The sequence below is a fragment of the Bacillus rossius genome, chromosome 13, assembly GCF_032445375.1.
Source record: "Bacillus rossius redtenbacheri isolate Brsri chromosome 13, Brsri_v3, whole genome shotgun sequence".
NCBI lineage: Eukaryota > Metazoa > Arthropoda > Insecta > Phasmatodea > Bacillidae > Bacillus > Bacillus rossius.
In genome coordinates this window covers 3,104,763-3,128,284 of record NC_086340.1, presented here as the reverse complement: position 1 = coordinate 3,128,284, position 23,522 = coordinate 3,104,763, and the positions used below count along the sequence as shown (strand labels likewise).

Here is a 23,522-nt window from a genome sequence, read left to right as displayed (position 1 = left end):
TATCTCAGCCATTTGGGCACGAAAATAGGCTTTGCCAAAAACCTCCATAACATCATAGGGTGTGAGAGGATGCCCATTCTGTTGCAACCATACTCTCACTGCCTCGCTGTAGTACAACTTCAGAGGCCCCATACAAGTTTTATCTAGGGGCTGTAATTTGTGGGTGGAATGAGGAGGAAGCGAGATGATAGTCTCATGGTTCTGCCTTGCCAAGTCAATTACATCTGGATTACGAACATGGCTATAATGACCATCCAAGATGAGTAAAACAGGCCTTTGTTCAGTAGGGCATGTTTTCTCAATGAAGTGAGTGAACCATTCTGTGAACAAATTGTTTTGAACCCATCCAGAAGGATGGGCTCTACCAACTGCACCATCGGGACAGCCTCTCATCAGAGCATGGGTCATATTTGTTCTAGGGAAAATTATCGTTGGTGGGACATAATGACCCGAAGCGCTCATGCTTGCGATAATTGTAAATGTAGTCTTTCTTTCTGCGGATGTTAGAGCTGCAATTTGTTTCTTTCCTTTCATCCCTATCACTTTATGAATTCTGCTCTGGACAATGGACAGTCCCGTCTCATCCACGTTATAGGTACACTCGATCTGCTGGAAATGAGTGTTTGTTAAAAGTATCTTCCAAGAGATCAAATAAAGCAGCTACATTATCTTTATTGAAACCCAAAGCTCGAGCATATGATGTTCAACAGGGTTTGCGAATTGATAGCCGATCCTTGTCTCTCACAAGAAAAAGGTCAGTCCAAGCTCGTCCTGCCTCTCCATTTTTGAAAGGGGTTGTCAAGCCATTTCTCTGGGCAATTAAATATGCCATTCTTCTCAGGTCTGTCAAAGTGCACCCAAAAAAGTTTTGCTCCATCACAAGGAGGTAAGAAACTAACTTTTTTTTTCGAGCTCTGCATTAAAAAATGGTTTCCTTCCAAGCCTTGATTCTTGAACCACTTGCTCGGGGCTTTTATCAAGTTTAAAAAATCTCTGCAGAGTACTACGTGGTACTCCGAATCTTCTTGCGGCACCTTTCACAGAAACCTCCTTTGCTTTTACAGCTGTGATAGCATGTACCATCTGAGATTTATCCCACTGATTCCTCTTGTTCTTGCATTCATAACGCTTCTTAGTCCTTGGCATTCTGCAACAACCAGAACATAATTACTAGCATATTTAAATGGGGAAAAACTGCTACAATGCCCTCACATTGATTTTTTTAGCTCATACTAAGTGAATAAGATAATGTTTATAATGTTATATGCTGCACAGTACCCAATATATTATAAAATAAATCTTACACATGCTTTGAGGAAGGAGAACTTTAAATGTCCATATAATTGTTTAAGATAAATTTTAAGAAAAAACATGGTGTAAATATGGGCACCCTTTAAATGGAGGCCCGTATTTACACCAGTGAAGAGTGCCCATATTTACACCATCATCACCAGAGAAAGATGGCCTCTACCTCACATAACCTAAAAGCATGCTCGACTAGAGGGGTGCTTCTATAGGTAGCCTAGGATCTCTGATTACCGAAGACCACTGTGAATTTATTTTGAACTAACAAGTACATGAAAATAAAACGATTTCACATACCTGCCAAAGGTTTGCAGGCCAGAACAAACACCAATTCACACATTAACTGAAACTGTTTCCACCCTTCTTGAAATAAAGATTACAACTGATTGCTGCTATCATATAGCAACAATGGCCGCTGTTTACATTACTGGCCGCCAGTCTGCAGCACCTCCCATATCCTCTTCTTGAGGGGTGTCCATATTTACACCTGTGCCCGTTTTTACACCTTTTCCTCTATTGTGATTCCAGCATGATGTTTTTAGCATTTGCTGTGAAAACCATTAGAAGAGTATTTTAACATATAGATGCACAGAAAAAAACAATTGCCATTAAGAATAGATAAAAACAATCACAGCATTTCCAACCTGTGAACTGTGAATACTGAATATTTGTTATACGTTACTTAAGAATGATTTACGTTTGCTGTTTAGGTTTTACTGATTAAGTAGTTGTGAAATTAGACCTATATTTTAACTGCCTCAATGACTAATAAATCATTTAGAAATACTGTAATGAGCTAGTTAGTGAAAACATTTCAGAATATTAATTTATGAAAGCCTTAAAATAATTTATTGTATGTTTACCAGGGTAATAGCCTATTTCAGATATTATTTTTCTTGTTATTCTGAAATGCTTGCTTGTCCATAAACATATTAATAGCGATGTCAATGCAGACGGCAAAACACAATGCCACAGTAGAGCGACAATGTGAAAGGAAATAGCCATGACCTACAGTACGGAACCATCCTACCAATTTTCTAGAAAAAATTCGGTGGGGCTGTATCGAGACTCACGACCGTTGGTTTCACGTGAAACGTCTATATCAGCGAGTCGCTTTTTAGTGTAATGGTTTAAAATAAAAACAATTAAAACGAGACATTGACTACGTACTAAATTTTTAAATTCAAAACGGACACTAAATGGTAGCTTACTATTCATTTAAATTAATATTCGACGAAAATTCTGTTTAACATTGGCCTGTGATATGATAAATGAGATACCGAAGGCATAATATAAAAATTAATAATTTTTTTGTTGAACGTACAATATCTGTATTGCCCAGTGTTGTCAGTTCTCTTTACACAATCATACGAATCACCGCGCTATCACATCTGAGTCGTGAGCTACACTGAACAGAATTTTTTTTTTTTTCCGAGGAGTGTATTTGGGAGGTCTAGGCAAGGAAGACTAAAGTGCGTCTCAGGCCGAAGCCTATATAGTTAGAAAAATGTTAAAGCAAGATGATACAGACCTTTTCGTCAGACTTTTTCTGGTACCCATATGTTTCGCTGTGATTTTTAAGACGTTTCACGTTAAAATGATATGACAATTACCTGTCGGGATTTGAACCTATGTTCTTTGGAATACGAATATAGTGTCTTGCGACTCGGTCCATAAACTTCGATAGTGTATCTTTTCTCATTATTGCATAACAGTACAAATACATAGTTTCAGACTATGGTACTCCATGTAGGTTATCTTCACATGTATTGAAAAATTATTGACATCTAATATTATAAATACAACTATCAAAAATTACGGTCTCCAAAATTTTAATTCAGTCTTTTGAGTATATCGTGTAGGCTACTAGTGCGTGTAACTACACGTGATTTTGTTTACAAATGGGTGTAGACAGTATTTGTGGAAGGGGAGGGCAGAAGCTAGTCCCTCCTCCGGAAACTCTTTTACAAAGATATTGCTTGAAAATACATTTTTAGTTTGGTTGACTATCCCTTAAGTACTATTTGAAATTCCTGCCATTGTAATTTTTGTAAAATAAAATTCTTTGTCTAAATAAATCTGGCAACCCTACTTCCCCCCCCCCCTTTTTTTTACTACGCTCTTGACACTTATTGTTACAGAAACAGGTTCTTATTTTGAATAAGCTTCTCTGCACTAATACCTGTGCTTTGTTAACATAAGTATACACATAAAACAAACAAAACACAAATCTGTTTAAAGAAAGGCAGTATATATGTGAATATCAACAAATTCAGTGTAGTTCATTAAATAAAATTTCCACTGACAAACAAAATTTTAAATGATAAGCAATTTAATTCAAGATGTAGTTTCGGACATACGCCATTACTAATTAAACTGTATATCATGACAAACCTCAGTCTTTTTGTGCCCGAAACGCCGCAACTGTTCTTTTAGGAATCATATACTGATTAGTCTGCGCTATCATCGCTGTGGTTATAAAAATATGTTTGTTTTTTTTTTCGCTTACGGTGTTCGTCTGTGCTGTCATCACTGTTTATTCACATCGCTGGGTTCACCTGTGCGTCTCTGTATAGCCGTAGTTTTTTACATTTTTATCTGTTCAGTTTCATCGTTGAGTTATTCTGTTTGCCATTGTGCACTGTAAATTTTCTTTGTAAATGGAACAGAAATATTCATGTAAACTTACCTATTTGTTAATTTGTACATTTACATGATTGTAACTGTATCACTACAAAATAGTTTTACCATATATGCTTCGTGTTGCCCCAGTACCTCCAATATTTAGTTATTTGCAAACAGTTGTTTAAATAGCTTTCCAGTATTAGCTGCTCAAGTTAAGCACGGTAAAACAAAAGGAAGCCAAAGGTAATATAATAAAGTAAACTTTTCTGTGGCTTTAAAACCAAATGAATAAAATGTTAATACATTAACTTCATGCTTGTAAGCACACACGTATTTTAACTAAACGCACTCTTTTAATATCTAACATTTATTTCAAAATAACTTTACCATCGACAGTGCAAGCTCTTACATATGTTTTTACTAGTCTATATTTCTATATAATTATTGTACAGCGGGACTGTAAGTTTGTTTGCAGGAAATCAACTAAAAAATTGACAGACTAGTAATACAAATTATATTTCACTGTTATGAACTTACATAATTCATGCTGAACGAACAACATAAGAACACAAATTTGTTCGTTACCGAGGTTAGATGTTACTGCACGTGTCAATGACACACGAAACTACAGTAAACTCGTGGAATAACATCATGTCAGTGTTAAGAAGACTGCAGATTGTCGCTCTACCACTCTGGTTCTGGGGTAGAGCGCCTGCCTTGTGACTTGTAGGACCCGGGTTCGCGCCCCGGCTCCTCCAAGGCGGATTGCCCAGATGAAATGGTGGCATTTTCTCTGGTATGAATACAATCCCTTGCAACAAGTCAGGCTACCAAAGAAACGGTGGGTGGAACAGAAAAAAACCTTCCAGGTGGCTTCCAAATGGGGAGCCCGTTTCTTTTCTTGGGCTCCCCATGCGGTGGCCATTCCGGGGGTTTCTCCGGGGGAACGGAGTTTTGCAAATTATATATATATATATATATATATTTTAGTTTTGTAGTGTTATAGTTTTAGTAGGCATTACCCTTCCAGCATGTTATAAATAAAGCTCAAACATTTGTACAAACTTTTGTACAAAAATATTTTAATTTTGTATCAATCAGTGAGTTGTATACCGATTCTGTGTGTTTAACCATTTATCGGTATATATATTTTTTGAAGTATTATTGACGGTTAAATTTTAGTCAGAAACCTTTGTTTTATTTTAGAAGTTTTTTTACCAAAAATTATTTATAGACACATGAATTTTATTCCTAAAAATATTATTTCTGTAAAACCACATAGTTTTCAATCAGGAATATCGCCTTTAACACACGATTTATACATGTGTGTGTACCAGCATAAGTCCAGGTGTAAATAAAATATTATATTTCAACATGAACAAAGCCTTTGATACTTTCCAACATAATCCTATGATAAAAAATATATCAATTTTAGGCCACGTCAAGCAATGCGTGGTATATATGTTTTAATTTTCCTACAAATAGGCGCTTTTCAGTCAATTTTGAAAATGCAATTTCATGGTATTAGGTGTTATGCAAATAAGTAGTTTATCTTAACTACTCTTTAATATTTATTAAATGATATTCTAACTGTAAAATGAAAAAAAATATATAATTGGGAAATATTGTTTTGAATCTATTCAGCAAGATATTTCAGCTGTCCGGATCTTATATTCTAGTTAACAAATGTCTCTTAACCTTTAGTCAAAAAACTAATTTAATTAATCAGAATTATCACATACCTATTAAATAATGACATTAAACGTGGTGTCCTCTTTTAAGACCTTCGAGTTATATTGATGCCAAGCTTTTTTTTCCTCACCAACATGAAGATAATATTACTAGCAACACATGGAGATCTTTAGGTCTTATTAAATTTAAAACTTTTTCTGCATCAAATGATTTTAATTAGAAAATAATTGAAAGTATGCAGAAAAAGTTCTTAAATTAATATTTAAAAATTTCAGGCATTTAAATTATTTTGAACATGCTAGATTCCTATATAACCTATTTGCATTTTCTATTTATTAGACGTTTGATCAGTGATGCACTTTTTATTATTTACATTTTATTACCATTTTTGTTGGTTCAGACATATGACTCGGTTTGGATTAAGAATTCCAACTTGTAATTACAGAATTAGTGACACTTTTAAAACCATTAGTAACTATAAAATGTATAAAAAATTATAACTCCTTTTGAATAATCTATAAATATCAATTGGTGAAACTTTTGTAATCTACATATTTATTTTGTATACACCATTTTAGTTTCGGTTTAAGATTCTTGTGAAAACCGAAGTAACCAATTGGTTAACATGAACTTTATCAATCTTTATCTTTCTGTGTGTTTTGTCGCATTGATGTGTATCAGTGTATTTCTTGTGTTTTTGTTGTTTTTTTATGTCATAATTCGTTTATATATGCTGCAAGTCACAAAAAACTGAATTCAATTTGAGCAGGATATTCAAAACTGTAGCTATTTATTTGGTTCATTTATATTATTTATATCAGTGCCATATTTATGGCGAGCAGGAATGTAAACATGGATGAAAACCCCACCACTTTCCAACCAGTCATGCCCTCGGGTGCTCACGGAATTTCGAGGTTTATACGAGGTCGCAAAGTCGTCAGTCCAAAGAACCTAATGTAAACATATCATTTCGGCGTAATAATGCTATTAGAGAAGCCCGATGTTTCTGTTGCCTGTTGCATGGTGACAGAAAATTTTCATCTGGAACCAAAACACAAAAGCAAATTCTAAATTGTGAATAAATCATTATTTGAAGAAAATTAGTTCAGCTGCAGTCATGGGCAGTGGAACAGCGCGCCTCATTGCGAGATACATAAAGGTTAGTTACTTACATATTTATTGACGTGACAACGTCTAATACATCGATTAACGCCGGCTGCATGCACGAAAAAGGATGACTCATTGTACCGTTACGCTCATTGTACGCTTGCACAGCATCTATCTCTCTTCCACTCGACTGGAACAACCATCGATTTGACTTTTTGGAGGCACATTAAACTTGAAACACTCCCATTATGTTTCCTACTGTTCCTATCATCATCCTATCCTTAACAGAATAACACAGATTGGAATAAGTTAAATAGCAAACATGTATAAACGCTATAGTTAAAATAATCTCTTCGTTAAAGTAGTAAACATATTTGAATTAATGAGTGCAAATAAAAGTAAATGTTTCAATTAAATTGCAGATTACATTTCACTCCTTCTTTGTATCCGTACAAAATAGTGATAATTCAATAAAAATGATTCAATTTTATTCATAAAAGTATGCAATCATGTCATCAATGTTTTGTTATGACGTTGTCACTCCGTAAACCGACTTTACAGACAACCAATTTTTTAGTTCATTGTCGTCTCCAGGGAGACCTGCGGGGGGGGGGGGGGAATGAAGCACTGGAAAGGATGGGCGTGAGCCCTGTAGTGGATGAGGCCAGGGACTTAACTACACTAGTTACCACCCAGGGCAAGAACTCATCTTGGCTCCTCTTCCCCCCCCCCCCCCCCAAACTAACAAAAACCAAAACCTTTCCTGACGACATCTTACATCGCCACCACATATTATTTCCACTATTCCAAATAATTTTGAGCCAAATTAATTGGCAAATAAATCAATTTATTTACAGTCATTTCATTTTCAATACATCGCAAGTTGTATGGTACACAAAAAAAATTACCAGTTTTTAATATCTGGCTGTTTACACATATGTATTTCAATATAAATAAATCAGTTCATCTGTCCTCTAACATTTTTTTCTTTGTCGTGATAACGTCTTATAAATCGATGAACGCCGGTTGCATGCACGAAAAATTGTCACGTTCCGCCTGAGCCGAGCGTGGTCCGAGTGGGGATTGATCATCCATGGCAGCGATCAGGCGCTTCGACTTCCGTGCACTGAACTGAGGACGTAAACCTGGTAAGGTGGGCGCAGACATTCGGGCGGCTGATACTGCAAACCGCCCCATTCTTTCCCGGAGAAAATCTGCAGCTACGTCTGTGGCAGAAGCGTTTGGCACACTTATTTGGGACATTGAACTAAGTACTTAAAGATTTTTGCTACAATGTAATTTACACGAATTTCAAACAAAAATATCAATAAATTTTTTTTTCTTCATAATTATTTGCTAAATTCTTTTAGCTGAGTCTTGGTCGCATATGCCAATTTAGTTCATTTTCTTTGAGAGCTATTCCTGTAAATGTATCACCCAAAACAAGAAAGTAGGTGAAAAACAGGATTGAAACATCCCAATGATGTTCATGAGGCAATTAAAATTTTATATTCTATCAATTTATGTAACATTTTATTGGTGACAAATTTTTTTTTAAATAGTACTACTACTTTGTTAGGAGAATTTTCATCCGTCAATGTAGTTAAGTTCACCTCAGATCATTAATAATTATGTAACGCAGTATTCAGGAAGCATTGACTTTTCTGTTGGAAAGATTCAATTTCGTAATTCATTTCGTTTTCTTTTCGAAAATGCAGTCAAAGTGTTATTTTTTTTAAAAATTGGTTTCTGGAAACTAATCATTCAAAAAAAGTTTTATTATTATGTTTTAGTGTCGAGATATTTTAGACCTTTTTAATTAAATAGAGCTGTTCATACAGAACAATGTCTCAAGTGTCTGACACGGGCCGGACATAGTTGAATTGACGTGAGTGGTGCTCGTGTTGTCCGCAGAAGAATGACGCCATCTTGTCGTGCATGTGCCGGGATGTGAACTTCAGCTGGCATTACTCCGCCGTGCTCGGCTTCCTGGGAATGGTGAGTGCCAAGTGCGACATCTCTATGACGTATTTATCTCTATGACGTATTTTATCTCCAGATGTCAGGCTGGCTCCACATCTACACATCACCTACCAAATGATTATCCCGTGACATCTGACCAGCAATTTTCAGCACAGTTTTTTTTCGAACATATTTAACAATTTCACGATTTCACAAAAAGCACTTGGTCATCAAATAACCAAAAAAATGCGTATTAAAGCAACATCTTTTGAAAAATTTTCTGGTGAACGCCAGACCAATGCTACTTTACTTTTTAAGGGAAAGCATCCCACATAATCCCCCCCCCCCCCCCACCAGACCCCCAAAAACAGACGTATCAAAATTAAATTTACCGAAATAATTTACTTTGAACGCGCGAACTTATTAAAATAATCCCGGAGTTCAACTAAACCATTAAAAATTTGTTAGCACACTTTTATTTTCCACTTGCATGTTATAGTTGCTTTTAGAACGAAACACGTGGCTAGGTCACCAGTATTCGGCACTATGAACTCTCCGACTGTTTGAGGGAAATCTAACACTGTACACTTGTATAATACTAAACAGTTATTCTCGCGGTGTCTGTCTCACGCTCTTAGATTGCAGTTCAGAGTACATTCATACTACCAGGGTTGCTGAGTTTCAAACTCCTATTTTGTACACCATTGTTAATCATAATTTTAAAATAATTTTTATTCATACCATTTCTTCTTTTTTTTTTGTAAGATCATAAAATAGTGTCTACTAACAGTAGTAACTCTGCTAAAAAAAAATTAAATGCTAAACAACAATTATTATTTCACAGGAAAAACTATTTGTAACAGTCAGTAACTATTAATAACAAGGCATTATACGAAAGTACATGCAATTACACAAGATAAAAATATTTTCATAATTATAAATTTAAATTTTACCTTACAAAATATATTTACCCTGATTCATTAAACATATTTCATTACAATACAAAGCTGTGTCTAAAATTTTGGGGCAGCCTTCTTTTCACAGACGAGAGAGCCAAACGCCCGATCGTGCATTTTCGTTTTGTTTTTTTTGTTCATTGTAAATGAATATGGCGGTGTTGATAAAATGATACTAATGGTCAATTAGGTTAGGTCAGCTACATTATAAATACTTTAAAACATTGTGGACGGTTGATTTGGTTAGGATAGGATAGCTACATTAAAGATACGGAAAAAAAACATGAACTTCGGGTTTTGGCTCTCTCGTCTGTGAAAAGAAAGCTGCCCAAAATGTTGGTTCTCTGTGACGTACATTTGGCAACACAGCGCTAGTGGAGAGAGAGACAGTGGCTGTATCGGGATGCGTCCTTAGCACACACATCCCTACATCCCTTAGCAAATGCAGCCACAATGTAAAGGACGCATTTCTAATGGATGGACAGTATCCGAATACTTTTACTGCTAGCACCACCTGTTGACTGTCAGTCGTATTAATGTTCACGCAGCCATTTTGTGTAGGGATATCTACGAATATTCAGCAAAACGTAAATAATAAATACCTTCCAATTAAAAAAATAATGTAACGTGTATGTTATACATGTTAGCGATCCAAATAAAATACATTTTATAAATTGTAAACTTTAAAAATACTTATGAGTTTTGAATTATCCTTTAAGTTTAAATTCGTATTTTGATTATATTTATTAACGTCTTCATTTGTCTCTGTTTAAGTTATCACTTCTGTTTATAATGTTTTAAACAAATCTTATGCTGAAAATCTGAAGTAATATTATACACAAAAAAAAAAATAAAACCCGATTCAGAAGCTAATGGATGTAGGGACGCGTTAGTGGATGCGAGTGTCGCATCCCTAGAAATCTCGAATTAGTGGATGCGTGAAGGGATACATCGGCATCCCTTGTGATAATTCTGATTCAACACAAAGATGGCCGCGTCCACTACGATGCACTTTTAGTGGATCCCTTAGCTAAGGGATCCATTGACCAGTATTCGGATGCAGCCAGTGAATGAATGCACGCTGCGCACTGGGAACGAGATGCCGTGTGGCGAGGACCGGTCTGGCCTCTGTTCCCCGCAGGTTTTCAACGTCCTGGACTTCTCGAGGCTGCTGATTGGCGGGCCCTCCCTCACAGAGCAGGTCCTGTCCAAGACCTGCTACAGGATCAGGATTGGTGAGTCCTTGCTCCCGCCGGCCGGCAGGATGTCGCATGGGCGTCGCAAGGATATATTTTTTTGGGGGGGTACTGCAATTGATTTAGTTGTTGAGGAATATCCATCGCTTGGGGAAAAAAAAAAAAAAAAAAAAAAGTGGGGGGCCCGGGGGTCCTCCCCCGGGAAAATTTGGGGTTTGAAGGTGAAAAAAGGTGGTTTTTAGGCATTCTTCTTTCCTAAATATTCTAATTATAGTTGGTTGCAATATATAATTTATTTTTTTATAAAAAAATATTTTCAGAGAACAAATATGTAAAAACACAGTGCTCACATTACCACGGTTGGACTAAATGCACCATGCGCAACATATGGGTTATATCACAGAAATCATATTTTTCAATTTAACTACGAAACTAAATATATTATTGGAGAGGACGAAATTGAAGACTTTTATTATTTGGGGGGGGGGGGGGGGACGTGTACACCCCGTCCCCCCGGTTGTGACGTCCATGTGATGACGTCATACTGGCCGCCAGTGGCAGTGCGTTCCTTACTTGTTCCACATTTTAGTTCAGATATTTAAAAAAAAATCACACAACAAAAAAACCTTCCTTCCTACCTATATAGCTCCTATTTTACCAGATTTAGATATGCTATTGTTGGTTCATACAAAACTATATTGTAATTTATACTGGAGATCTTCAATATCTACCCTTTGACTTCTTTTTCAAATTGAGCCAGAAACTAATAAAATTAACCTTAATTGTTAACCTACTCCTAAAATTTAGAAATTTTAAAATAAATATTTGCAGGTGGCATTTTATCATTTTAAACACTTGCTTTAATAATTTTGAATTTGTCTTATTATAATTTCTCGTACTGATTTTTTAAAGAAGAATTTAGGGAAAAGGCACCCTCAGTTTTACCACCTTAAAACACCTGTAAGTAGCAATATAAAAAAAACTAAATGTAAGTTAAATTTTAATATATTTTTAAAACACTTGAAGCAACGACCTTTCACAGAAGTAGCTAACACAAGCTCTACTCTAGGTGTTATTTTTTTAATTGCCTGGCAAACCACGTGGGTTCGAAGCGTCCAGAACAGCGGCGCTTATTCACGCCACTCCGTGCGCGGCGGTCTCTGTAAGCCCGCGGGATCCCCAGACCGCCAAGGGATGCACGACAGCACCGAGGAAGGAAGGCGCGGGGGCAGGGAGGTGAGGTGAGGTGAGGACGGGCCGCTATAATCCAAAACGGTATGCGCGAGTGACGTCAGTGACCGTGCGGGGCCGCCAGGCAGCTCAGCGTCGCGGCCTTGTTCGTGGGTAGTGCTCGTGATGGAGTGGTGGTGATCGTGGTGGTGCATGTGTTGGAGTGGTGGTGATCGTGGTGGAGTGGTGGTGATCGTGGTGGAGATCGTGGTGGAGTGGTGGTGATCGTGGTGGAGTGGTGGTGATCGTGGTGGTGATCGTGGTGGAGTGGTGGTGATCGTGGTGGAGTGGTGGTGATCGTGATGGAGTGGTGGTGATCGTGGTGGAGTGGTGGTGATCGTGATGGAGTGGTGGTGATCGTGGTGGAGTGGTGGTGATCGTGGTGGAGTGGTGGTGATCGTGGTGGAGTGGTGGTGATCGTGGTGGAGTGGTGGTGATCGTGATGGAGTGGTGGTGATCGTGGTGGAGTGGTGGTGATCGTGGTGGAGTGGTGGTAATCGTGGTGGAGTGGTGGTAATCGTGGTGGAGTGGTGGTAATCGTGGTGGAGTGGTGGTAATCGTGGTGGTGATCGTGGTGGAGTGGTGGTAATCGTGGTGGTGATCGTGGTGGAGTGGTGGTAATCGTGGTGGTGATCGTGATGGAGTGGTGGTGATCGTGGTGGAGTGGTGGTGATCGTGGTGGAGTGGTGGTGATCGTGGTGGAGTGGTGGTGATCGTGATGGAGTGGTGGTGATCGTGGTGGAGTGGTGGTGATCGTGGTGGAGTGGTGGTAATCGTGGTGGAGTGGTGGTAATCGTGGTGGAGTGGTGGTAATCGTGGTGGTGATCGTGGTGGAGTGGTGGTAATCGTGGTGGTGATCGTGGTGGTGATCGTGGTGGAGTTATAGTGATCGTGGTGGAGTGGTGGTGAACGTGGTGGTGCATGTGTTGGAGTGGTGGTGCTGGCTGTGGAGTGATGCTGGTGGTGGAGTGGTGGTGGTGGTGTGCGCAGGAGTGTGGCTGAGCCTGGACGAGCGCTCGGAGCGGGTGCTGGCGATGCTGGCAGCCTGCATATCCGCGCCCATCTACTACGCCCTCCTGTTCGGCCTGTTCAAGGTACCAGCAGTAGCCACGGAGCACTCACTGCCACCTGCGGACGGCTTGTAAAACTACAAGAGCGATGCGTAGTTACCGGTAGTCCCAACAGGGCGCAGCAATAGCATCTCATTGTAAAGCACAAACGCGACAAACCCATTTTTCGCAAGGAATTAATGACTTATAGCATGGTTTGAATTCATATTTGGCTTATTTGCATATTATGTGATTTGACAGCTAAGCCTAGTGGCTAATATCTGTGCTTCTCAACCTATATATATGAAACAGCTTCCGTCGGTTCCAAAACAACACACTTAAATGATTCTTTTATAAATAATCAAACAAAGTTTTTACTAAATAAATCTACAACAAGATGGTGGCCGAGAGCAGACGACGTAAAACCCAGATGCCCACCGACATTCACAAGAAAAATAATTATCAGTTGATCAGTATGTAGGTACATTAAAGAATATCCCAGTTAAAATATTTAATAGTGTCAACTGTAAGCGTTGTAGAGTGTTGGTTCAAGCTCACAATAAAAAGAGTAACTCTAACGGTTTTACATAAGCGCATGCACGAGTACTGCTTTGTTGTTTTCGGGCGAAATAATGGCTCTTTCCCCAATTAGTGGAGGGTGAAACTGTAAACTTTATTTGGCAACAGGATGGAGGCCCTAACTATTGGAATCTCTTTGTGCGAGAGTGGTTGAACGTCGAAGTCCCTGACCGTTGGATTGGTCGTAATGGTCGAGACGACAGAGCTCTTTTTCGCTGGCCTCCACGATCACCCGACATAACGCTATTAGATTTTTCCTTTCTCCTTTGGGGGTTTTTATGAAAGATCGTGTCTACGTTCCGCCGCTACCTAATGGTTTACCAGAGTTGAGACACAGAGTTGAAGAGGCTATTGCTTCCATTACTCCGGACTTGTTAACCAAAGTGTGAGAAGAATTGGATTTTATATTGGACGCGTGCCGTATAACTGAAGGTGCACATATTGAATCATCTAAAAAAATTCTAGGTTAGTTTACTTTAAATTTGATGTGTGATTTGTTATAAATAGTCTTAATTAAACTGTTATGATATACAATTTAAAATGGGACATTATTCTAGGGACACCATATAATTTTGGTTCGAAGCTACGCCTTGTAGTTTTACACTTGATGTAAGCTTTTGGACATACGCCATTGCTAAGCACATGTATGTCTGTAGAAGAAAACTACAAACAAACCCAAAAGACAAAAACACAAATTAAGCAAAAAATTGTTGTCAACAGGATATAAACACCACATAATATTCCATAACAGGAATATGGTCTACAAACAAAGAAAAATGGACTAATAGAACGAAAAAAAACCACAAATGATGACAGCACAAAAATATTGAACCCCAAAAAAAATTCAGTACAACAGTTGAAACGAGACAAAAACACGACAAAACGAAAAAAAGACGAAACAAACACAATAGTTTTCCAAAACGGAAACAAGCGACGTTTCGGGAACTGTAGCTTTACAAGTGACATGTTTGGCAAGTGAGTGAGTTTCCTTGTAAAAGCACAAACGACACTGTCCAGTGGCAGCGTGACAGCTCTCGTGTTACCCGCCGAGCTGACCACGCAAGGTCGGCGCGGCGCCCACTGACACACTTCCCCCTGCTCCCCACCACCCCCCGGGTCTGTGGAGGGCTGAGTTGCGACAGAACGGGAGCTCTGCTGACGAGCCGCCGCTCAGGACATACAACCAATGGCGGCTTCAGGATGACTTTTCGGGAGGGGCCATCGCACAAAAGAAAGGTCGCAGTTGCAAAAAAAAATGAAAGTGGTCAGATATTGGCCTTGGAATATTATTATTTACAAATTACAGGTTTCAAATACAGAGCCTTAGTAGCTCCATGCAACTTTTGATGAGATAAAACTTTAACATATGAAATTAAATATTTAAGTAAACATAGATATACACTAATCAATAGAATTGGTCTCGGGAGAGGCTGTCGCCCCCAATGTCCCCCCCCCCCCTTTTCTGGAGCTGCGCTTGCCGACAACACGACGTGTCGCCTCAGGGCCAGATTTAGGGGAGGGCAACCGGGGCGAAAGCCCCGGGGCCTCCACAAACGGAGGGCCCCCAAAATAGAGACTTCGGAAGAAAAAAATCTTTCAAATTCCGACAAGTAAACACTAGTAAACATATTTTCCTTTGATATTCTTTTTCCGCTGTTTTCCCTTTACCTACAGTACTTTGTACATACATGATTATATTATTGTTAAATATTAACAGAAATATTCATTAACACTAAAATTAAATTTCATATAATTCTTGTATCCGATTATATTTACGTGTACTAAGAGAATCTACTTGATTTCACAATAAATTATTTATTGGAAAACTCGACTGAAAAAAAATTGTTCATTTTATTTGTAAAATAATTTGGGGCCAGGGGGCCTCCGCTCCTCTGTTGCCCCGAGGCCTCTAAATCCGGCCCTGTGTCGCCGGTATCTCGACCAGGGATATTCCGAGACGAATTCAGCTGTGAGTTGTCGTACGGCAATGATTGCGCGGGTAAGGTTTTTTTTTTTTTGACGAAATTCGCTGAACGTTTTCATGTTTCGTACGGGGATGACACGACAGAATCTTGGCGACGCGAGAAAAAAAAAAGGATACTTTGAAACGCCCGCTACGGCTAATAACAACCATGCCACCGTAAAGCCCGCCTGGACAGGGACTTTAATGGACATCTCATTCGAAGTTCTAATTTTTTTTTTTTTTTTTCGTAGATGGGCCATAGCAGAGTCCCGTATTATTTCGCGGATTCATTGGGTAGCAGAGCACACACTTGAAGCAGGTATTCATCGCTGCACGTTGATGATCTGAGCACGGGTATTCACCACAACGCCGAAATACCACAACGCCGAAATACCACAACGCCGAAATACCATGACGCCGAAATACCACAATGCCGAACGTACAATAACGCCGAATGCCAAATTGACCGCAACGCTAACAGCTAGAAAACTGCTGTGTACCACAACGCCGAAAAATGTTGCTGCGGGGAGGGGGGGCCACAGGAGCAAAATGAAAAACAACGGAATGAATTTGTGTACCTAACCTAACCTAGGCTAGCCTAACCTAACCTAACCTTTGTGGCAGTTCTGCAATGACATTTTTCGGCGTTAATGCATTTCGGCGTTGTGGTACACAGCAGTTTTCTATCTGTCGGCGTTGTAGTCAATTTGGCATTCGGCGTTATGGTTTTCGGCGTTATTGTACGTTCGGCGTTGTGGTATTTTGACGTTACTGTATTTAAGGCGTTGTTGTACACATTAGTTTTCTAGTTGTCGGCGTTGTAGTCAATTTGGCATTCGACGTTATGGTTTTAGGCGTTATTGTACGTTCGGCATCGTGGTGCGTCCCCTTCTGAGCACCGCGCCAGTCATAAAACAAGGAGAACAATTTCGTACCTAGGCATGCGTAACCTGCCAAAGAAAGCGATCTTGCTATCGACCAATCATCACACTAAATAAGTGGGATTGATCACGCATAGGTAAGTAGAGCCTGCTCGGAAATAATCGTGGCTCTAGCCAGTTTCAATATTTCCAATCTCAATTAAAGTAATAAAAAAATATTATAACTAAAAAAAAATACAAATAAAGGAATAATAAAACATAATAATTCTAGTTTTAATAATATATAAAAAATAATTGTTCTTGTAAACAAAAAACCGAAAGTACAAACATTCTTAAAACTTCAAAGAAAGAAATAATTCTATCACCAAAACTATTATTTGGAACTAAACGACCCCTTGCACAAAATGAATAATAACTAGGGACCGGAAAAAATTCGCGGGTTCAGTGACCTGTAGGTTGAACTCCACAGTTCTACGTACACTACGTCAAATGCCACCCACTCATTGGCTGCTGTCTTGTGAGACGTTCCAGCGTAGTAGCCTGTGATTCGATAAAGCTTTGGTTGGGTGTAAGTTTCTCATTGGCCCAGAGTAATCCAGGTGAGTTGTGAGCCAACAGCAGAGGCAGCACTGAGGTATTAACGATTTGTATTTTAGCCTATCGCAAATTTTTCCGGTCTCTAGTAATAACAAAGGTGTCATCCCGGGGATCAGCCGTCACGTGGTGACGTCACCCGCTATGGCGCCGGTCCGCAGCTGGGAGACGCGCGGACAATGCGTCGCTCCTGTCACGTGACAGGCTTCGATCCCCGCCGACCTTGATCGCTGGCCGGACCCGACAAGCCCCGTCAGCTCGCGGCGGTCTTTGTCTTCCGCGACCCCCGAGCCACGCCGGCCCGCGGTGCAGGGTAGCCTTCTTTCAACAGACCAGAGAGCCAAACTCCCGATCGTTAGAGACCGGAAAAATTCGCGAATTCATCTCGCGATAGGCTAAAATACAAATCGTTATATCTCAGTGCTGCCTCTGCTATTGGTTGTCAACTCACCTGGATGACTCTGGGCCAATGAGAAACACCCGACCAAAGCTTTATACGAATCACAGGCTGCTACGCTGGAACGTCTCACAAGACAGCAGCCGATGAGTGGGTGGCATTTGACCGAGTGTACGTAGAACTATGAAGTTCATCCTGCAGGTCATTGAACCCGGGAATTTTTCCGGTCCCTACCGATCGTGCATCTTCGGTTTTTTTTTGGTTCAATGTAAATAATATGGCGGTGTTGATAAAAGGATACTAATAGTCAATTAGGTTAGGTTAGCTACATTATAAATACTATAAAACATTGTGAACGGTTGATTTGGTTAGGATAGCTACATTAAAGATACGGAAAAAAAAGCACGAACTTCATTGGAATTTCGGGTTTTGGCTTGATGTAAGTTTTTGGACATACCCCATTGCTAAGACCTTTTTCTGTTGAAGAAAACTAAAAAATAAAATAAAAGTAAATAAATTAATAAATAAAAGCCGGCGTTCATCGATTTATAAGACTTTATCACGTCAAAAATTGTATGACATGTTATTCTGTGACTCTTTATTCCGTGATATGACATGATATTGGTGTCGTATTGCGGACGGACGCAGCAGCTGGTGTGTTGTGTTGTGTGTACGGAGGCGCGTGTGGCGTGTTTCAGGGCGAGGCCTGGCCGCTGGTGCCCTACCTCGTGTTCCAGTCGGCCACGCTGGGCCTGCACTGCGCGCTGTTCGCGGTGAACCTGTGCGTGCAGGGGGTGCACATGTCTCGCCTCAGGGTGTTCCGCGCAGGTCAGTGCAGTGCCAGGGGTCGGCCTGTCCGTTCCTTTCACAGACGAGAGCGCCAGACGCCCGATCGTTAGAGACCCGTGGATTTCGCGGATTCATTTCGTGTTATGCTAAAATTCAAATAATTATACCTTAGTGCTGCTTCTGCCATTGGTCCACCGTAATCTGGAGGACTGAGGGCCAATTAGAGACCCTCACTCATAGAAGTGTCGAATCACAGGCCACCAAGTCGAGACGACTCACAAGTCAACAGCCAATGAACAGTTGGCATCTGCCCGAGTGTGTAGAGGATATTGGAGTCTATCCTGGAGGTCATTGAATCCGCGAAATTCACGGATATCTACCGACCGTGCATCTTCGGTTTTTTTGAAGTGAAACTTATAATGCGACTTCCAACAAGGTTGCGTTAAACGTTTAACGCTCCCGGGGAGGGGGGAATAGAAAGAGACAGAGCGAGAGTGATTGCGGTGTTTCATAGACACATAATAAATAGTGAGTGTGTGTGTCATTTCTCCATGTCCACGAGGTCTCGCCGCGTCAATTTTCTCCTTGGGGCGAACCCGTCCGCTTGATAAAATAAACAGCTTTTATCGTTGAATGATTTCATGATTTATTTTCAGTTTGATTTGATACAATATGATTTCACTAAAAATCAAGTTCTACCCCTTCCTATTTTCATTTCCACATTACGAAGTTTCACTTCTTCCGCGCGGTGGGACTCCACGCACTATTTATTTTTGTTCATTGTAAATGTGTTGATAAAAGGATACTAATAGTCAATTAGGTTAGGTTAGCTACATTATAAATACTTTAAAACATAGTGTACGGTTGATTTGTTAGGATAGCTACGTACATTAAAGATACGGAAAAAAAAGCGAGCATGAACTTCGGGGAACTTCGGGTTTTGGCTCTCTCGTCTGTGAAAAGAAGGCTTCCCCGGTTCGTAAGCTACAAGGGCGACAGCTCGTCTGTACAGAGCCTTATGAGGCTTAGCTCCCCTCCACACCCGCCCCGGTCCCCAACACAGTGTCACGTACTCAAACCAACTGTATAAGTGCAATGTCCTTCGGCCAGCACCAAGAATTATAAAACGTAAATCAGTTAATTACCAGATTGTGTAATTTTTCCACAAATGAAATTTATATCACAACCAGTGTTAATTAATGAGTAGGGGCAGGCATTTTTCGCGAAAAAAATTCTGAACGCCTATTAGACTGCAACAAGTTATACCAGCACCAGCGGTATCTCCCTTGTGATTGGCGGCCGTCTGCGAGAGAAGTCGTTGCCTTTATTAGACCGAGCCACTCAGGACGCGCTTGTTTCCGTATTGAATTACTGTGATTGGTTGTACTGACAGTAGACATGTACCTGAAAGAAACTCACCCAATCACGAAACACAGACGATGCTACATTTTTTTTAACTCTTAGCTAGTCTCGGAATCATTTCGCGAAAAGTAAATGTCCCTATTAATGAGGAGCTTTCGTGCAAAAACTCGACATGTCCATCACCAGTAAAAAAAAAAATGCATGTTTCGCATGTTTTGAGACCCTTTTTTTGCACAAAACCCCCATACTTCATATTTGTAAACGACTTGGATATGTTGGGTTTTTTATCGTCGTGAGATGGTACTGTTCTTCGCCTCGGAAAAAGGGTCTCGAAACGTGTGAAATAAACATTTTTACTGGTGATGGACATGTCGAGTTTTGCACGAAAGCTCCTCCAATGTGCATGTAGTTAGGAAATTTTTGCGTTTCTCTGGCACTGGAGACCCAGAATGCAATCGTCGCACACGGGCCATAAAGTCGCTCTTCCGGTCACACTGGGAGCCAGGGAGGTGGCAGTGCCGACCAGGGACTCCTTTGTCGCCTCCCGGGTGTTGACATGGGGGTGTATGAGGTGCTGTCCTTCTGGGTGGGATGATTGGTGCCGGTCAGTCATGTGAACTCACGGTAGAACACGCGTCTCTGGAGGGATCATACACGTGGCCACATGACACGAGGACACGTGAAGGACTGAGTCTCGACCAAGAGCTCTCAGATGTAAGACGCTTCACGGCACCGCAACGCTCTTATAAATTCATTCCAGTCGAATCTCGAGTCAGCTCCACATTTTGCATTGTTTGGTGCCAGCAGTATATTCACTCATCTCAGTAATATATCTTTCATCGGCCTGCGGTCAATCGTCAGTATCATAAACGTGCTAGCGTCGATAAATTGGCACAGTCCCCTTGCCTGTTCACGTCTCGAGCGAATCAACACATGACGTCACGATGTGATGACCCCGCGCGGGTGCTTCTCGGGTCAGACTTTCACAGTACATCGCCGGGGACGCACCACAACGCCTAAATACCACAACGCCGAAATACGTTAACGCCGAAAAATGTCATTGCAGGACTGCCACAAAGGTTAGGTTAGGTAAGGTTAGCACACAAATTCATTCAGTTGTTTTTCATTTTGCTTCTGTGCCCCCCCCCCCCCCCTCACCGCAGCAACATTTTTCGGCGTTACTGTATTTCGGCGTTGTGGTACACAGCAGTTTTCTAGCTGTCGACGTTGCGGTCAATTTGGCATTCGGCGTTATTGTACGTTCGGCGTTGTGGTAACGACCCTACATCGCCTATCATATTAACTTCGTAATTTTGAATTTGTTCATACTGTGTGTGTCATTGCGTCCCGAAGGAAGATAGTCGGGGAGTGTTTGTCCCTCCTGTGTCCACTTCATGACCCTTCCAGAGGCTCGTGTTCTGTCGCGAGTTCACGCTCGGCCGTCTACAATAACGGCACCATTCCTTCCACCCAGAAGTACATCACCTCATCCTCTACAAGCATCACTCCCTTCCTTCCCATGACCTCATTCCCCCGTTTAAACCCCTCAGGACCCTCAGGAGGGAGACAACTTCTGGATCAGACATCGACTATTTCACATGTCTTTACGATGAAGACGAATTTCCAAAAGATGCCGTGGGAAGAAATTGCTACTAAGCCTATACTGTTTTACAATTTAAAAATTTAGGATTTTGTGTCGTCACGGCAACTTCCCATACAGACAGACGACCATGTTCTTCGTGAATGTCAAAAGTGGATGTATGTACTCAGCAGTGCACACCTACTTTGAGTGTGTCGTGAGAACTGTGTGTCCCGCCTGGTTGCAGTGTGCCTCTTCCACAACTGGGTGCAAGTGCTGTGCGTGTACCAGTCCATGCTCACCTTCAAGGACTACTGCAGCGCGCAGTGAAGGGGGGGCGACTACTTGGCGTACCGTCGCGACGCTAGCGCTCCTCGCTGGCAGCGGCAACTCCCAGAATCACCGCAGCCTGCGTCTCTCGTCGTCGTACAGTACCGTTTCATAAACATTCGTGGGCACATCTCTCGTCATAATACCTATCATCCAGAGGACAAGGAAAAAAAAAAATTCTGTTTCAGTAAAGCGTGAAACCTCAAAAGAAAAAAAGTTATTATAAAAATATGTTTCTGACTTGTTTGAATGTAAAATATTAGTAAACGAAAGCATGAACGCCAGCGTATGTGGATTTATTTTTACTATTAAATGAATAAACATCAAGTTGTTTGTGCTTGTCGCAATTAAATATAGAATTAGTTATAGTTTGAATACCATATCTCTCGTGATTAAAATAAACGTTTAGTAAATAGTTACTGACCATCACACACCATCTTCATACTTACATATTTAGCTTTCAGACAATCTCACGTACTGTCTTTATAACCTTGTGGGGCATATCGCTTTTTCAGTTGACCAGAAGAAGGAAAAAATAAAGCTTTAGTAAGGTTGTGAACGAGATTCACTTTAAATAATTTCAAATCTTCATATTATTATGTATGACTAGATAATGCCCGGCATGCGTTGCAATGCCTCAATAAATTTTTTTTTGTAATTTTTTTAACGTATACTAAGCATCTCTCTTTATCTCTCTAATTCTCTATCTCTCTATGTATATCTCTATAACTCTCTCTATCTTTCTATTTATATCTCTATCTCTATATCTTTCTAGCGGAGCCGACAGACATTGTCCTGCCCAAATGTACTTTTTGTGAGATATGGATATGGCGGTAAGTATTTCTACGCTGGACATTTTGTATCTTCGCTTAAGTTCTGTGAATACACTTGTTGCTGGCTTGCATGTCTTGTGCGGCGGCCGATGTTGGCACGTCGTCCTCTAGGCATTTTGGACTATGGACAGAGTGGTGAATTTTACCTCAAATGCACGATCCACATAATTTACACAGTTCAACTTACGACCTTAAAGACAAATGCCTGCTGTTGAAATTGAATAAAAATTTGCACAATATACGTTATATGTTTTTTTTTACTTTTTTTTCACAATTTCACAGTAAACACAATACCGGTTTGTCACATGAAATTAACTGAGCAGAGAACAATGAGTAGTTGATTTGATGGTTTCCAATTGAAATGTTAGGAAACGAATAACTTATTTTTTTCTTCTTTTTTTTCACAATTTCACAGTAAACACAATACCGGTTTGTCACATGAAATTAACTGAGCAGAGAACAATGAGTAGTTGATTTGATGGTTTCCAATTGAAATGTTAGGAAACGAATAACTTTTTTTTTTCTTTTTTTTTTTCACAATTTCACAGTAAACACAATACCGGTTTGTCACATGAAATTAACTGAACAGAGAACAATGAGTAGCTGTTAAACAATGTATCACGCACCGGCGCCATCTACTTAAAATGTTGGTTTGTCCTGAATTTTTCCTGAATTTTCTTTGCTATAAACCTCACGGAGCCCGAGACCTTTCCAACGACTGCAAAACCGTGGAAATCGGTTCGTGCGTTCTGGAGTTATAGCGTCAGGAAGGAAAACCCGACTTATTTTTATATAGTAGATTGCAGTTTAATGTCGAAAATGAAAATACTATTTTACATTATTTTCAAAGGTAAATGACTTTATTTTATTGTAATTTAGTCAACTGCAGATCGCATGCAGTCACTTTTAATAGCACTACGGTTGTCACGTTATCGTAAACAAGTGTCAGATAATTGTTCGGTTTGTTAGCCCTGAGTAGCAAAAGACACTGTAATAGTCTTGCTGATTATAATAAAAAGGAAGGAAAAACAACTAGAATTATGTAGACATACTTAGTCGGTAAACCCTACTCATAGGATTACATAAGTTGAGT

General features: G+C 40.1%; 1 protein-coding gene across 1 annotated transcript; it reads left to right on the top strand.

Annotated features, from left to right (window-relative positions):
• Positions 1–6,613: 6,613 nt before the first annotated feature.
• On the top strand, positions 6,614–22,091 carry LOC134538106 (uncharacterized). Its single transcript, XM_063379130.1, has 6 exons — positions 6,614–6,781; positions 8,644–8,727; positions 10,789–10,882; positions 13,064–13,167; positions 18,235–18,364; positions 21,514–22,091. Exons 1-6 carry the CDS (start codon positions 6,740–6,742, stop codon positions 21,594–21,596), a joined length of 537 nt encoding a protein of 178 aa, XP_063235200.1. The 5' UTR covers positions 6,614–6,739; the 3' UTR covers positions 21,597–22,091.
• Positions 22,092–23,522: the final 1,431 nt, after the last annotated feature.

What these genes read in the sequence shown, in the direction of transcription:
- LOC134538106 (XM_063379130.1), top strand. Translation starts at nt 6,740, where the DNA reads ATGGGCAGTGGAACAGCGCGCCTCATTGCGAGATACATAAAG. An exon ending in TGCTCGGCTTCCTGGGAATG is followed by an intron (nt 8,728 to 10,788) that starts GTGAGTGCCAAG and finishes TGTTCCCCGCAG; the next exon opens with GTTTTCAACGTCCTGGACTT. An exon ending in TCCTGTTCGGCCTGTTCAAG is followed by an intron (nt 13,168 to 18,234) that starts GTACCAGCAGTA and finishes GGCGTGTTTCAG; the next exon opens with GGCGAGGCCTGGCCGCTGGT.